At 38.5% G+C, this 15,357-nt stretch overlaps 1 protein-coding gene across 1 annotated transcript; it reads left to right on the top strand.

Annotated features, from left to right (window-relative positions):
- Nucleotides 1-7,352: 7,352 nt before the first annotated feature.
- Nucleotides 7,353-9,577, top strand: LOC132631328 (uncharacterized). The gene is made up of 3 exons (XM_060346914.1): nucleotides 7,353-8,605; nucleotides 8,803-9,179; nucleotides 9,279-9,577. Exons 1-3 carry the CDS (start codon nucleotides 7,353-7,355, stop codon nucleotides 9,575-9,577), a joined length of 1,929 nt encoding a protein of 642 aa, XP_060202897.1.
- The last annotated feature ends 5,780 nt before the right edge of the window (nucleotides 9,578-15,357 follow it).

Below are 15,357 nucleotides of genomic sequence, written 5' to 3'. Positions count from 1 at the left end.
CTTTCTCATCCTCACAATCGACGGTACAAAAGACGGAGCGTCGAACAGAACGACGGTACAAAGGACGACCGTCAAACCTCCTTTTCGTGAAACTGTAGAGAATTTTCATTTTGACCCTCTCCTTTTAGGTCTTTAGCCTAAAGCCATGCACATAACACAACATATAAGGTTCCGAAGGACTCATACAATGCTTTCATACTCTATACGGATTTACGGGATGTTACAATAGCTACTATATTTCCTAGGGAAAAGAACACACATGCTCACTACACACAAAATAAGTACCCTTTCATGCTCCTCTTACTTTCATACTCTTAAAATTATTTATCCTTCCTACATATTGTAGCTTTTGTTGGTAATTGTCTCTTTTTTCTTCTTTATTTTCTTATTTCTCTACTTCTTATCTTCTTTTCTCCTTTTCTTTTTTCTATTTTTTTTCCATTTTTGTTTCAAATCATATTATCCTTTATTTTCTTTTTCACCATAATTTGATCTTGTGTTTAATTCTAGCTCCCTTTTTTTTTTCTATTCTTTTATTTCTTAATTTCTTGTTCCTTTTTTTTATTTCATTTAATTATTTAAAAAAAAAAAATTCTCCATAATCTAATTTCATTCACTTTTTTTGCTTTAATTTATTTTTAAATTTTTGATAATTTTCATTCAATTTTTCTCCTTTTCTATTTTTTTTTCAATTTGTTTTTAATCCTGTTTCTTTTCATAATCTTATTCTACACACCATTTGGCTCTTTTTTTATATATATCAATGAAAAGGATAACTGATATAGTATATTTTTTATTATTATATATCTAAAAAATAATTTATTCTAGCATATAGTATACCAAATCAGTAGCAATTTAAGTATACCAGTACAATATATTATGATACCAACATATTATATATCATATATTGACAGGGCATCATATATATATATATATAATTTTTTTGGCATATAGTATACCAAATCAGTAGCAGTTGAAGTATATTATGCAGTATACTGTGATACGACATGGTATATGTCATACACTGAGAAGTTATCATAGAAGATTAGATCATTTCTTCAAAAAATTACTACTCAGTCCTCTATGATACCTACAAGGTATATCATATACTGACAGGGTATCCTAGGGGACTATCAGTTCATTCCTTAAAAAAAATATTTAGTCCTCTATGAAACCGACATGGTATATATCATATACTGATAGAGTATCATAAAAGATTGTATCATTCCTTCAAGAAAAACACTCCTCGATCCTCTATGATACCTACATGGTATATATTATATGTTATATACTAACAGGGTTTCATAGAGGACATGTTCATTCCTTGAAGAAAAACATAACTTTATCGTCTATGATATTCATATGGTATATATCATATACTATATACTCACATGTTTATTCCTTCAAGAACACAACTCAATCATTTATGATACCCACATGGTATATCATATACTGAAAGGGCATCATACATGACAAATCATTCTAATATTACTCAGTCGTCTATGATGCTCACACGGTATATATCATATACTGACAGGGTATCATAGAGGACTGATTCATTTATTCGAGAAAAACATGTCTCAGTCCTCTATGATACCCACATGGTATAAATCATATATTATATACTAACAGGGTATCATGGAGGACAAATTCATTCCCTCAAAAAAAACACACCTCAATCATCAATGATACCCACATGATATATCATATACTAACAAGATAGCATAGAGGATTGATTCTTTCCTTCAACACAAAAACACTTATCAGTCCTCAATGCTACTCATATGGCATATATCATATACTCCCAAGGTATCATAAAGGATTGATCCAATGTTTTTCAAAAATTCTCGATCTTTTATGATACCTACATAGTATACCATATACCGACAGAGTATCATAAAGTACTAATTCTCTATAATATCCACATGATGTATATTTGCAAAAGATACTTTTTAAAAATATATTTCTATCAATTTAGGTTTTAATAAATAAACTAGTGACTTTAGTTTTTTTTTCCTTCTAATGATTACTTGTTGTAGTCTAATTATTTAATTTTATTATATTTTTATTAATGTAAAATAATTATTAAATGTTTTTATTTTTAATATTTAAATCTTTAAAAAGAACAAAAGAAGAGAAAAGGTAGAAATAGAAAAAGGCACAAAATTTAAAAGAAAAACAAAACAAAAAATAGACTTAAAATAACCTAACCAAAAAAGGAAAAGAACATGAAAAGAAAACGAAAGTCAAAAAAAAAAAAAAACCCAACTAGATAAAGAAATTAAAAGAGAGCAAGACAGCAAAATTGAAGCCGAAAAGAAAGAATCTGACGTCGAAATCATGGGGGTATTCGGGCAAATTAGTTGATTCTCATGAACAGTAGCTATAATTAAATTTCAAGGAGGTAAGTCTGGGTAAATATTTGTCTTTTAGTGGGTATTTGGTGTAGCTTTTTCTACGCAAAATTTTAAGCGAACCTTTTAAGCTTTGAGTGAGATATATACATTTTATATATTTTTCATCTATAAATTTTTAAGCCATTTTCTTAAGCCTTGGACAGAAAAAAATTAATTATTTTTTTAAAAAAATATTTTTCTTCAAAAAATAATTTCTTTTTTAAAATAAAAAATTTGAGCGAAAAGTTTCATTATATTTTGTAAATAATTTTCTTATTACGGTAATGGTGGTGGAGGAGAAAGAAATTTTAGTAGTGGAAGAACAAATAGAAAGGCGGGATATAATGAGTTAGGGCGCTGAGGTGGCATGCTACGTGGAATCCACATCATTAAATGTCAATGCCACGTAGGATTGGATGTCCACCTTGGACAAATATAACGAAGGAAAGGTATATTTAAACCAAAAGTATAACAGTTGGGATATATTTAAACTCAAAGTATAATGAGAGGTATATTTAAACCTTTTCTCATAGTACAGGATTATATTGGCCCTTTTCCATTTCATATAACCAAATTTAATTTGATTGAATACAAATTTTTTATAATACATAAAAATGTTACTATTTACTTGACCATAATTAAGATATTTTAATTTAAATTAAATCTAAATTACTCATTCTACAAAAAAATGAAAACATCATGAAACGGAGAGGAATTGGTTTCAAATCAAATTTAAAGTGATAACCTAAATGAGTGATTAAATGGAAAAGGCCAATCCGTTTATTTCCTTTTCTTGTCATTTGATCAATCAGCTTGTCTTCTTCGGTACTCTGCTTTGTAACAAATTCACGCGGCAATATCATTGTCGGGTCGACAGGTGTATACATAGTAATCTCTCCGTCCTAATTTTTTAGTGACTTAATTTGATTTTACACAAAATTTAAATAATAAAAATAAAAATTAATTTTTGATTCTTATGATCCTAAATTAAAGATGTGTTTAATGTAATAAATGTTATTTGAATCTTGTGATTTTAAACTTATCATGTAAAATATTTGGATTGTCAAACTCATAAATTAGACAGAGGCACTATTTTTAGAACATATAAAAAAATAAGACACTTAAATTGGGACGAAGGGAATACTATATTTTTTGTTTTAATAAAGTTGGTCTAATGATAATGAAATTTAAATTTTGATCTAAAAATAATTCAAATCACCTTCAACTGATCCCAGATCTAAAACACAATTTCCTTTAAGTGATTGTTAACAATCCCAACAATATTCGTTCAAAAATAACACCAAATTAAATTTCAAATTCGAAGAAGAAAATCATTTTTTTTATTATGTCTGAATATTATTATGCCAAATCCATAATTTATACTTCTACTTTAATACATTCGTTCATTCAGTTATTTGATAGAGGTACCGGATAAAAAAAATTAAATTCTATAAATTGGTCCTTTCCCTACCTTAAAAAATGCATGCACCATCATGTACGTGTATAGGTTTCATTATATTTGCACACGTTTGCAAAAGTACTACTCCATGGTGTTTAAAGCACGTATGATATCTCTAAATATTTTCATGCTCAATTTAATTCCTTTTTAACTAGTAATTGTCAATACAAATTAATTTTTACACAATCAGGACAATAAAACTAGTACAAGGTTATAGTCACCTAATATTTTAGGTTAGTAAGTTAACGTAATTATAATAGTTACGTATTTGAAATCATCAATTTGGTTGAGATGATAACTGAGAGGTGTTCTCTATATTAATGCTCGTTCATTTTTTTTTTGTCCAGAAATCTCTCAATCAAGCCGCCTCATATGCAGGCTACCAAATCATCAGAATTTGCCACCAAATCTTGAAAAATCACCATAATTTTTTGTGTAAAAATTTTACCAGCACATTTTTGCTTCAAATTGATCCAAATAACTCCAAAATTGATATGCAAACCATCTAATATAAATCCTAACAATTTTCAATTTTTTTATTCAACCTAAATCTTCAAAAATAAATAAATCCACTTTGTCATCTTCAATTAAAAAAAAAAAAACTCAATTAGCTCAAAAAGTGTTGCTCCCAAACACACACGCAAGTATACACAATCGTATAAGTAATATAGGATGTTGAAGTCCAGACATTGTACCCACAGAGACTTATGATGAACTATTTACTAAATTAAATGATACTAATTATTTACACAAGAAGTAAAATCTCAAGATATAACTATTAACTACTAAATATAAAATAAAACAATTAATGAACTTCAACCAAGAAAGAGCGGATTTTTATCGGAAAAGAGATAGATTTAGGAGTATGACCACTAACAATCCAGTTGAGACTTCAAATCGTTCTACCTATGGGTTATTAGTTGACGGGTTAATTATAATTTTATGAGTATCTTTAGAGTTACTCACAAGCCTATAGATGCTACTGTAATGCCTATATTCCTATGGTCGCCTGAGGTAACAAGAATGCATTTACTTCTTCGTATTCAACTAAACAAGGCTAAAGGGTATGTTCCTATCTTCATTAGCGAAATGATTATATAAAAAAGGACCTATTTATTATTATTACGCATGCAAATTCCCTATCCCTAGTTCAATTCACACACCACAGATAGTACTCAACTATTTCGTCAAATAATCAAACAATTAAAATCAAGGATAAATAAATAACCCAAAGATGGAAAATCAATAGATATAAACTATAATCAAACGTCAACTTTCATGTTTGAGCAGAAACCCTAAAACTAAAGAGTTTAGCTTCACATAGACATGGAGGAAAAATAACAAATCATCCGAATAGAAATAAGCATTATTACAGAGAAGAGAAAGTAAAACCCTGTAATTTCGGCCTCCACGACGGCTCTAAGCACTCTCTGTAAGTTCAAAGTTATGAACTAAGGGTTTTAAGTTATCCAAAATTATCCCAAAATCGTGTAGAATATATATTTATAATGTGCCAAAAATGTTAAACTTTTAAAAATCAAATTCAACTCGGATCAAGAAAAAAATAACGGACCCGCATCACACCCGCGTCACCGGTGTGCCGCGTAAGGCCAAACAGATAGAGAACACTTTTCTTCGCGTCACCTCCGCGACGCATACTGAAGTGATGGCAGGCGTGCTTTTACTTATCATTTCGATTGCAGCGTTTTCTGTTTGCTGTTTCACTTTTATATGTTTCATTGAAACTCTTTAATCCACCAAGCAATCATTGCTTTATAATGGATGTCTCCCACTTATCTCCCCCCTTTTTCTCCTTTCTTTTTCTTCATTATTCATTCAATTTTACTTTAAATCTCTTTATTTTTACACCGCTTTATTTTTATATAATAAGAATATAATACTAAACACAAACCATTATAATTAATACTCAAAAGACGATTAAAAAAATACTAAAATGTGAGACAACTAATGAATAAATATTTGTATTTTATACCGAACATCAAAAAGTAATGTTGTTCTTCAAAAAAGAAAATTCAACTAAATGAAACCAGATCATTCGGGATAACAAAAATATATTATAAGTTCAATGGAACATTATGCATACAATTCCAACAAAAACAACATATCCAGTTTACACATACATTTCCAACCACAAATAATCAATAAGGAGGAGTTGTTGGTATATAAAATTGTTAGAATTGTGTTACCAAGGCCAAAAATAAAGTTGGTGTCCTTTCGAAGGACACCCAACGTGAGTTTGGACGACTTAGTGACCTGCTTATTTATTAATTGAACATGTTTAACCCGTTCAATTCAATCGATTAAAAAGTTGTGTTGATTCGAGCTAAATATGTAGCCCAGATTAACCGTCATGCATAAACTTTGACAATTTTTTTTTGTTGGAAATGTTATATATAGCCATAATAAAGAAAAAAAAGTTTTATTAATTTTACTTGGTAATAAAGCAAATTATAAGAAATCAAATAGAGAAAGTTAATAAAGTATTAGGTTGATTGGGTCATGACTCACGGTTTAGCAATCTTAACCCAGCTCATCCCAAACCTATGTAAACCCTTAATCATATTTTAAAGCATCTCATAAATGGATGAAACAATCTATCGTCAAGGCTATGAAAAAAATGCGTGCATGCATTTTGTATTCTTATGTATTCCTTTTTGCTTGCAAATCTTTCCGATAACACGACTCAAGTATTGTACTATACTGTGGGAATAATGTGGAGAGAGATGATTAATAAATTTAGGATCTAGCTTCTTTATTCATATATATGCTTCATAAGAATGTATACGGTTAAAATCGAGGATACAGGCATGCTCGGTTTCCCGTTGTTATGGTTATGCTCGGTCACGGTACGACCGTCTCACCGGGAACGAGGCTTCGAGTTCGGGCCGGGATGAGGAAATAAAGGAAGGGCGATTGACTGCCATCAGCGGGAGACCGAAATATTCATCCTCAACCGGATATTTCGGTGTCGATCTTGGCAAAACAACTGTCACCAGATTTACTTGTTTTATTTAGAATTGTACTAGGGTTGAAACTCCTCTACTATATAAAGAGGAGGTTATCATTCATGAAAGGGGTTGACAATAGCAAGGAGAGAAACAATTTACATCAACAATCATAAGAATCTTTTTAAATCCATTCCTGTCTATTTTTAAGTTCATTTTTATTATACTTCGTGTAAGTTCGTAACAAAAGGTATCGACCTCAGTTTCTATACCCGAGGCCAGACACACTTAACAGTTGGTCAGATCTGCTTCTCTGTTCATTTATTGACATATCTCGCTATTTAATCTTGAATTGAATTTAGCCACATATCTTTGGCATCACGCATAAATTTAATTGTTCTCCGTTTTAAGGTTAAACAGTTTGGCGCCCACCGTGGGGCCTTAGATAGTAGTGGTGGTTCAATACAACATTCTGGTCACGCTCGATATTTTACACTTGTTTTTTAAGGTTTGATTTCAGGTGTACCGGAAATGTCGGATTCCCATTCTGTCAACTTCCAAGTGGAACCAAGCCATCATGAGCATGACGATGGGGACGTACCAAACAACAACACGCCCCCCGTTAATCCTGTTCAAGTCGGATCATCGGTGGGCAACGAACCGGCCGGCGAGAATAACAGGGTCATGCTGCAACAGCTCCAAAACCAGTTAGACGTGGCTATGGCTCAGTTGCAGGCCCAGCAAGAGATCATAGCACAATTGCAAAATCGGGGTCAGGCACCCGATATTGCCCCATCAGAACAGACCCAGGATACAGAGGAAAGACATACCCCACGGGGTAACGAGAACCACCCCGGACAAAGTACCGAATTGATAAGAATGCTCGAAGAATTGACCAAACAGGTCGAGTCCAGTGAAAAGAAGATAGAGGCGAACGACAAGAAGGTGGAGAACTACAACTCGAGGGTCGATCAGATTCCGGGGGCTCCACCAGTGTTGAAGGGACCGGATTCGAAAAAGTTTATTCAAATGTCGTTTCCGCCGAGTGCGGCACCAATGAAAATGCCCAAGAGATTTCGCATGCCCGATATCCCGAAGTATAATGGGACAACGGACTCAAATGAGCATATGACTGCGTATACGTGCACTATTAAGGGTAATGATCTCGCTGATGACGAAAGGGAATCGGTGCTACTTAAGAAATTTGGGAAAACTCTGTCAAAGGGGACTATGATTTGGTATCATAACTTGCCCGAGCACTCGATTGATTCATTTGCCATGCTCGCTGATGCTTTCGTTAAGGCCCATGCCAGGGTTATCAAGGTCGAAACTCGAAAATCAGACTTATTCAACGTTAAACAACGAGATGATGAAACCCTTCGCGAGTTTGTGGCTCGATTTCGAATAGAGCGCATGGACTTACTTCCAGTTACTGACGATTGGGCCGTTCAGGCTTTTTCCCAAGGGCTTAACTCGAGGAGCTCGATCACATCTATGGAACTAAAACACAACTTGATAGAATACCCGGCAATCGCCTGGGCTAATGTACACAACATGTATCAGTCGAAGATCAGGGTCGAAGATGATAAGATTCTGAGGGCCGCTTCAGTATCATGGCATTTCGGTAAAAGAGGTCATCGCTCGAGGATAGTGATAGATCAAAATTCCAGATCGTTATATGACAGATACCGGTCTTACCCGCTCGATCGAAGAGGGAACGGGCGTAACAGCGAATCGGGCAAGAATGATAGGAGAAACGATCGAGGCAGAATAGCCGTGGCTTGGTAAACAGAAATGTTGTCGATAGAGCTCCGGGAAACAGAGAAACTCCAAGGTTATCCGAGTACAACTTTTGCGTCGATGTAGCAACCATAGCGGCAGCCGTTATCCGAAACAAAAAAACAAGGCATCCGAGGCCAATCCAATCTGACCCGGAGAAGCGAGATAAAAGTCTTATTTGTCAGTATCATCATACTCACAGCCATCGAACCGAGGATTGTCGACAGCTGAGAGAGGAGGTCGCCCGTCTGTTCAATTTGGGACATCTTCGAGAATTCCTAAGTGAACGAGCAAAAACCCATTTTAAAAGCCTGGATTCCAACAAGCAGGATGGGCCGGAAGAGCCTCAGCAGGTGATACACATGATCATGGGAGGAACTGACGTTCCCATTGGGCCAGTTATGAAGCGCACGAAAATTTCCATAACGAGGGAAAAGCGTATCCGGAACGATGACCCCGATGGCCCCATCACGTTCGATGACGAGGAGATGGAAGGCATCGCCCAGCCGCATAATGACGCACTGGTAATATCTGTCCTTGTCAATAAGTTTAGAATTAAACGTGTGCTGATTGATCCAGGTAGCTCGGCTAATATCATCCGATGGAGAGTCATCGAATAACTGGGACTACTAGATCAAATCGTGTCGGCAATACGGGTCCTCAATGGATTCAACATAGCATGTGAAACGACGAAGGGTGAGATCACTTTACCAATCAGTATGGCAGGAACTACGCAACAGACAAAATTTTATGTGATAGAGGGAGACATGGGATACAATGCATTGCTGGGCAGACCATGGATTTACCTCGTAAGAGCGGTTCCATCAACTATGCATCAGGTATTGAAATTCCCGACTCCAGAAGGTATCAAAACCGTCCGTGGTGAACAGCAGGCCACAAAAGAAATGTTCGCGGTTGAAGAATCTATTAAGACTATAATTGCGCCAGATCGGAGCAAAGGGAAGAATGCCAAATAGCAATCACAGATCTCGATCCTGGAATCTTCGGAAGATCGGAACGGAGACAGACTAGATGAAGAGTTTAAATTCGAAGTACCGAGAACCTTTGTGGAGCCCGATGATTCGGACTTCACTAAGTCCACCGTTGAAAAACTCGAGCAAGTCACACTGTTCGTCCATCTACCAGAAAAGAAGGTATACCTGGGCACGGGGTTAACCCCGAGCTCTGGAAAGAATTTATTAAGTTTCTTAAAATTAACTCAGATTGCTTTGCTAGGTCCCATTTAGACATGACAAGTATTCCACCGGACGTGACGACACACAAGTTGAGCTTGGATCCAAGTTTTCCCTCGGTCAAACAAAAGCGAAGGCCACAACCCGAGGTAAAACATGCATTCGTCAAGGACGAGGTAACCAAGCTCCTTAATATAGGATCCATTCGAGAGGTAAAATACCCAGATGTGTTAGCTAACGTTGTAGTAGTGCCTAAAAGGGGGAATAAGTTTAGAATGTGCGTAGATTATAACGATTTAAACAAAGCCTGCCCGAAGAATTCATTTCCTTTGCCTAGCATCGATCGCATGATCGATACTACCCCGGGTCACGACACACTGAGTTTCCTCGATGCCTATTCCGGGTACGAACAAATACAAATGGACCTAGAGGATCGAGAAAAAACCTCTTTTATAACTAGGTTTGGCGCATATTGTTATAATGTAATGCCTTTCGACTTAAAAAATGTCGGTGCCACCTATCAGCGTTTAGTAAACCGAATGTTTGAACACCAAATAGGGAAATCTATGGAAGTTTATATAGATGACATGGTCATTAAGTCCCTGCGAGCGGAGGACCATTTGAAATTTTTGCAGGAAAATTTCAGCATTTTAAGAAAGTACAACATGAAGCTGAACTCGAAAAAATGTGCCTTCGGAGTCGGATCGAGCAAGTTTCTCGGATTCATGGTATCAAATCGGGGAATCGAAATTAACCTGGATAAGATAAAGGCAATCGAACATATCACCGTGATAAATGACATCAAATGGGTACAAAGATTAACGAGATGTATAGCTGCCCTAAGCCGATTCATCTCCAGATCCTCGGACAAGAGTCACCGTTTCTTCTCATTACTCAAGAAAAAGACAGACTTTGCATGGACCCCCGAATGTCAGACAGCCTTGGCAGAACTCAAAAGATATTTATCAAGCCCATCTCTACTCCACACACCAAAAGCGAACGAGCAGTTATATCTATACTTGGCGGTGTCCGAGATAGCGGTGAGCAGTGTGTTGGTTCGAGAGGAGAAAGGTACGCAATACCCGGTTTACTATGTAAGTAGAACCCTCGGTGACTCCGAAACCAGGTACCCACATCTGGAAAAACTTGCTTTGGCTTTATTAAGTGCATCTAGAAAATTAAAACCTTACTTTCAGTGTCAACCCATATGCGTCGTAACGTCACGCCCCCTAAGGACCGTCATGCATAAACCCGAACTCTCAGGCCGACTAGGAAAGTGGGCTGTGGAGATTAGCGGGTATGATATTGAATACAAACCCTGAACTGCAATCAAATCCCAAATGCTGACGGATTTCGTAGCCGATTTTGCACCGGCCATGATCCTCGAGGTCGACAAGGAGATGCTTCTTGCCTCGGGGACTAGCACGGGAGTCTGGACCCTTTACACGGATGGTGCATCTAATGTAAAAGGGTCCGGGTTAGGGATCGTTCTCAAACCTCCCTCAGGTGACATAATAAGACAATTTATTAGATCGGCTGATTTAACTAACAACGAAGCCGAGTATTAGGCTATGATTGCAGGTTTAGAACTGGCTAAAAGCTTGGAAGTCGGGATCATAGAGGCCCAGTGCGATTCTCTCTTGGTGGTCAACCAAACGAACGGAACTTTCGAAATCAAAGATAATAGAATGCGGAGATATCAAGAAAAATTGCAGGTTGTCCTTCGCCGGTTCAAGGAGTGGACGTTGGAACACGTACCCCGGGATCAAAATAATGAAGTGGATGCCCTGGTAAATCTGGGATCCTCGGTCGAATCAGAAGGGTTTTCCTCCGGAGCTGTGGTACAGTTGACAAAATCAATCATAGAGACCGGCCACGCCGAAATAAACTCGACCAGCCTCACTTGGGATTGGAGGAACAAATACATAGACTATCTCCAAACAGGAAAGCTACCATCCGATGCCAAGGAATCAAGGTGCCTCCGAACCAAGGCAGCTACATTTTGTTTGGTCAATGGCCAGTTGTACCGAGGGTCTTTCCACGGCCTCTTAGCGAGATGCCTAGGACCAGGGGAAACCGACTATGTTCTGAGGGAAGTTCAGGAGGGCACTTGTGGAAACCATTCGGGAGCCGATTCATTGGTCCACAAGCTGATCAGAGCAAGATACTACTGGAACGAGATGGAGGAGGACGCCAAAAACTTCGTTCGAAAATGTAATGAATCCAAAGGCACGCCCCGTCAATACATCAACTCGGGGAAGAGCTCCATCCGGTCCTCTCCCCATGGCCATTCATGAAATGGGGCATAAATATAGTGGGACCTTTTCCATGGGCCCCAGGTAAGACGCAATTTATTTTACTTATGACCGATTATTTCTCTAAATGGGTCGAAGCACAGGCACTCGAGAAAGTCAGGGAAAAAGAGGTCATTAATTTCATTTACGACCATATAATCTGTCGATTCGGGGTACCAATGGAGATTGCGTGTGATAACGGGAAGCAGTTCATAGGTAGCAAGGTCAGTAAGTTTTTCGAAGAATACAAAATCAAGAAAATCTTATCAACCCCGTATCATCCGAGCTCGAATAGTCAGGCCGAGTTTACTAATAAAACCATATTGTAGAATTTAAAGAAGAGACTGGCCGGCTCTAAGCACCGATGGAAGGAGGTTCTACCTGAGGTTTTATGGGCCTACCGTACAACGGTAAGATCAAGCACCGGGGAGACTCCATTTTCCCTTGTATACGGAGTCGAGGCCCTGATACCCGTTGAGGTTGGTGAGCCAAGCTTAAGATTCCGTTATGCCACTGAGAACTCGAACCATAAAGCAATGTCCGTCAGTCTGAATCTCGTGGACGAAAGAAGGGAAGCTGCTTATATCTGGATAGCCGCACAAAAACAGAGGATGCAAAGGTATTATAATCGGAGGACCAACCTCAGACATTTTCAGATTGGGGACTTGGTACTGAGGAAAGTCACACTTTATACGAAGAACCCTCACGAAGGGAAACTAGCCCCGAATTGGGAAGGACCGTACCGAGTCACTGGAATAACCGGAAAAGGTTCTTATCAGCTCGAGAATGAAGACGGACAACAGTTGAAAAACAACTGGAATGTAGCACACCTAAAACGATATTACTGTTAAAGGTACGAATAACTTTTCTTTTACTTTCTTCTCTCTCGATCTAACCATGCAGGGATACAGCCTGAGGGACAACGAAACAACACAGCAGATACTCGGAAGTCATAGACTTAGGACTGAAAGCACGTGCTGCACTCTTTTTCCCTTCGACTGTTTTGTCCGAAGTAGGTTTTCGGCAAGGTTTTTAATGAGGCAGCGCCGAACAGCGTGCTACGCATATAGAGAATACCGATCAAAGACCGGATACCGGGGACTGCACATACCGGGATAATAGTACCCGAGCCCTCATACTTCAGACTCGAATACTAGGGGACTATTATATGAGTTAAGTGATAACTATGTAAAAGCCAAGGCCTGAACGATAGGATTAGATGTAAGGACCAAACGATCGATTGAATCGTGTCCACTTAGTTTGTTCTTGTTGCGGCAACAATTACGAATGTATCTCTGGCCGTTTTTTCAATAAAAAACTTACTTCGATCAAAAGGATCCAATATGACGAAATACCGAAAAACTATGTCGTAACAGTTAAAGACTACGGTTTAAACTATGGCGTAAACAGTTAAAGACTACGGTCTAAAACACATATGCAAGCTCGAAAGCTGCGACCTAAAACGGTTAAAGACCACGGTCTAAAAACGCAAAAATGTCGTGATCGGGTCTGTCTTGCAAATTATGAATAGAGCAACGACTAACGTCAACACGGAGTAAAACCCAATCACGAGCGTTTACCATTTGAAGTTTATCCTGGCCGAAACAATATGGCAAATTATAACGAAGGCATAAACCAAACAAACATTGAACCGATGAGTACTTTGCAAATATCAAATACAAATTTTGATTCATGCATACATAAAGTAGATTTACAAAGGCTTAGAATAGTGGCCTCAAAACAAAGGTGTAAAAACAAAAGAAGGGACACAAGGCCCCGAACCTAATCTTCATCCGACCCCTCGGCCTCTTCATCGGCTGACTCGAGGTCGATATCCGAATCCTCAGGGTCGAACGCAGCCTTTGCTTCCGTTTCAAGCTTCTTGGCTTCCTCGATCAGATCTGATAAGTCTACACCAGTGGCTTGAACTTCTTCGAGGGTTTTCTTTCGGGATAAGCACCACTCGTACTCAGCTCGAAGATTACTGGCCTTTTCGGTAGCAGTCACATCGGCCTTGTACTGCTCTAACATATCGTCATAACCCGAGATCTGGTCAAGAGCCTTTCCATGCTTAGTTTGCAGATCGGTGATGACCTGGTTCAATCGATCCCGTTCCGCTTCGGCCGCAGCAAGTGATGAGCTAAGGCCATTCATTTGTTCCACCAACGCCCGAAGTTGCTCCCCGAGAACATCACGTTCGGCCACAGCACCGATGGTCATTTCGTGGAGCGCATTAAACTAGGGCTTGATCCCATCTAGCTCTGCCCGAAGTTGATCGATCTGGTTAACATAAGCCCGGGCCTGAGAAGGAAGGGCGTTAGCATCAGCCGTTAAAGATTTATTGTAAACTTCGAAAGCCCTTACCTTCTCTGCCACCTAATCGCGCTCCCGCTTGTACTGCAATTTCCGCTTGTACAGATCCATGAGCTCGTCCACCTCTTGATTTTGCTTTTAAGCTCCTCCTTGAGCCGGCCCACTTCATGCCTAAGCCGATGAAAGCAGGCATGATTAAGCACGGAGGCCAAATAGAGAAAGAGGAATGATTGTAAAATGAGACATGAAGTTAAAACTAGATGAAAGGAACACAAGAACAAAACTTACCCGGTTCAATGCCTGCTGGGCTTTGCTGACTTCGTCCATTTTTGGACGGTCCTCCTGGGACACCAGAGGGTATAAATAGCTGGCCACCCCGACTGGCCCCGACAACATGTTTATGTCGGCTGGCACCTTGAAGGTTATTAGCCTCTTCCGATTCGGGTCGGAACTAGGGTCAGGAAATAACTTCTCCAACCTAGGGCCGGAATTAACCCCGAAACGATCGGCCACGAGAATGGACAAATGCTCAAAACCTGACATACTCGGAGTGGGTATTTCATAACCCTTATGACCGGCTGCCCTCTGCTCGGTCACCTTGCCTTTGGCTTTTTCGTCATTGGCAGGAATATCCACCAATGGCGGAGGAGAATCTTGTATGCAAATTATCATTTCAGATGAGGCCACAGCAGGTATCGGAAGGACGGAACCAATACCATACAAAGGCGGAATAGTAGGTACCTTAGATCCTGATACCGATGAAGTTTCCTTCGATCCAGCGGCTGCGACTCGCAGTTTTTCAGTACTTTGAGTAGAAGTGTGGTCGGAGGCCCTTACTTTCTACCCGATGATCCCTGCGTCCATCGACCTCGAGATACCACTCGACCCAACCGGGATTCGACTTGAGCTTTCCACCAATGGTGGAGTGATTACAACAGAACCGGTCAAATCATGCTC

Source organism: Lycium barbarum, chromosome 3, assembly GCF_019175385.1.
Source record: "Lycium barbarum isolate Lr01 chromosome 3, ASM1917538v2, whole genome shotgun sequence".
Classification (NCBI taxonomy): Eukaryota; Viridiplantae; Streptophyta; class Magnoliopsida; order Solanales; family Solanaceae; genus Lycium; species Lycium barbarum.
The sequence above is the reverse complement of the archived record's forward strand: the minus strand, read 5'-3'. Positions and strand labels throughout refer to the sequence as shown.

Coding starts and splice junctions, on each gene's coding strand:
- LOC132631328 (XM_060346914.1), top strand. CDS start 7,353: ATGTCGGATTCCCATTCTGTCAACTTCCAAGTGGAACCAAGCCATCAT. Junction 8,606..8,802: donor GGCAGAATAGCCGTGGCTTG/GTAAACAGAAAT, acceptor TCATACTCACAG/CCATCGAACCGAGGATTGTC. Junction 9,180..9,278: donor ACGTGTGCTGATTGATCCAG/GTAGCTCGGCTA, acceptor GATTCAACATAG/CATGTGAAACGACGAAGGGT.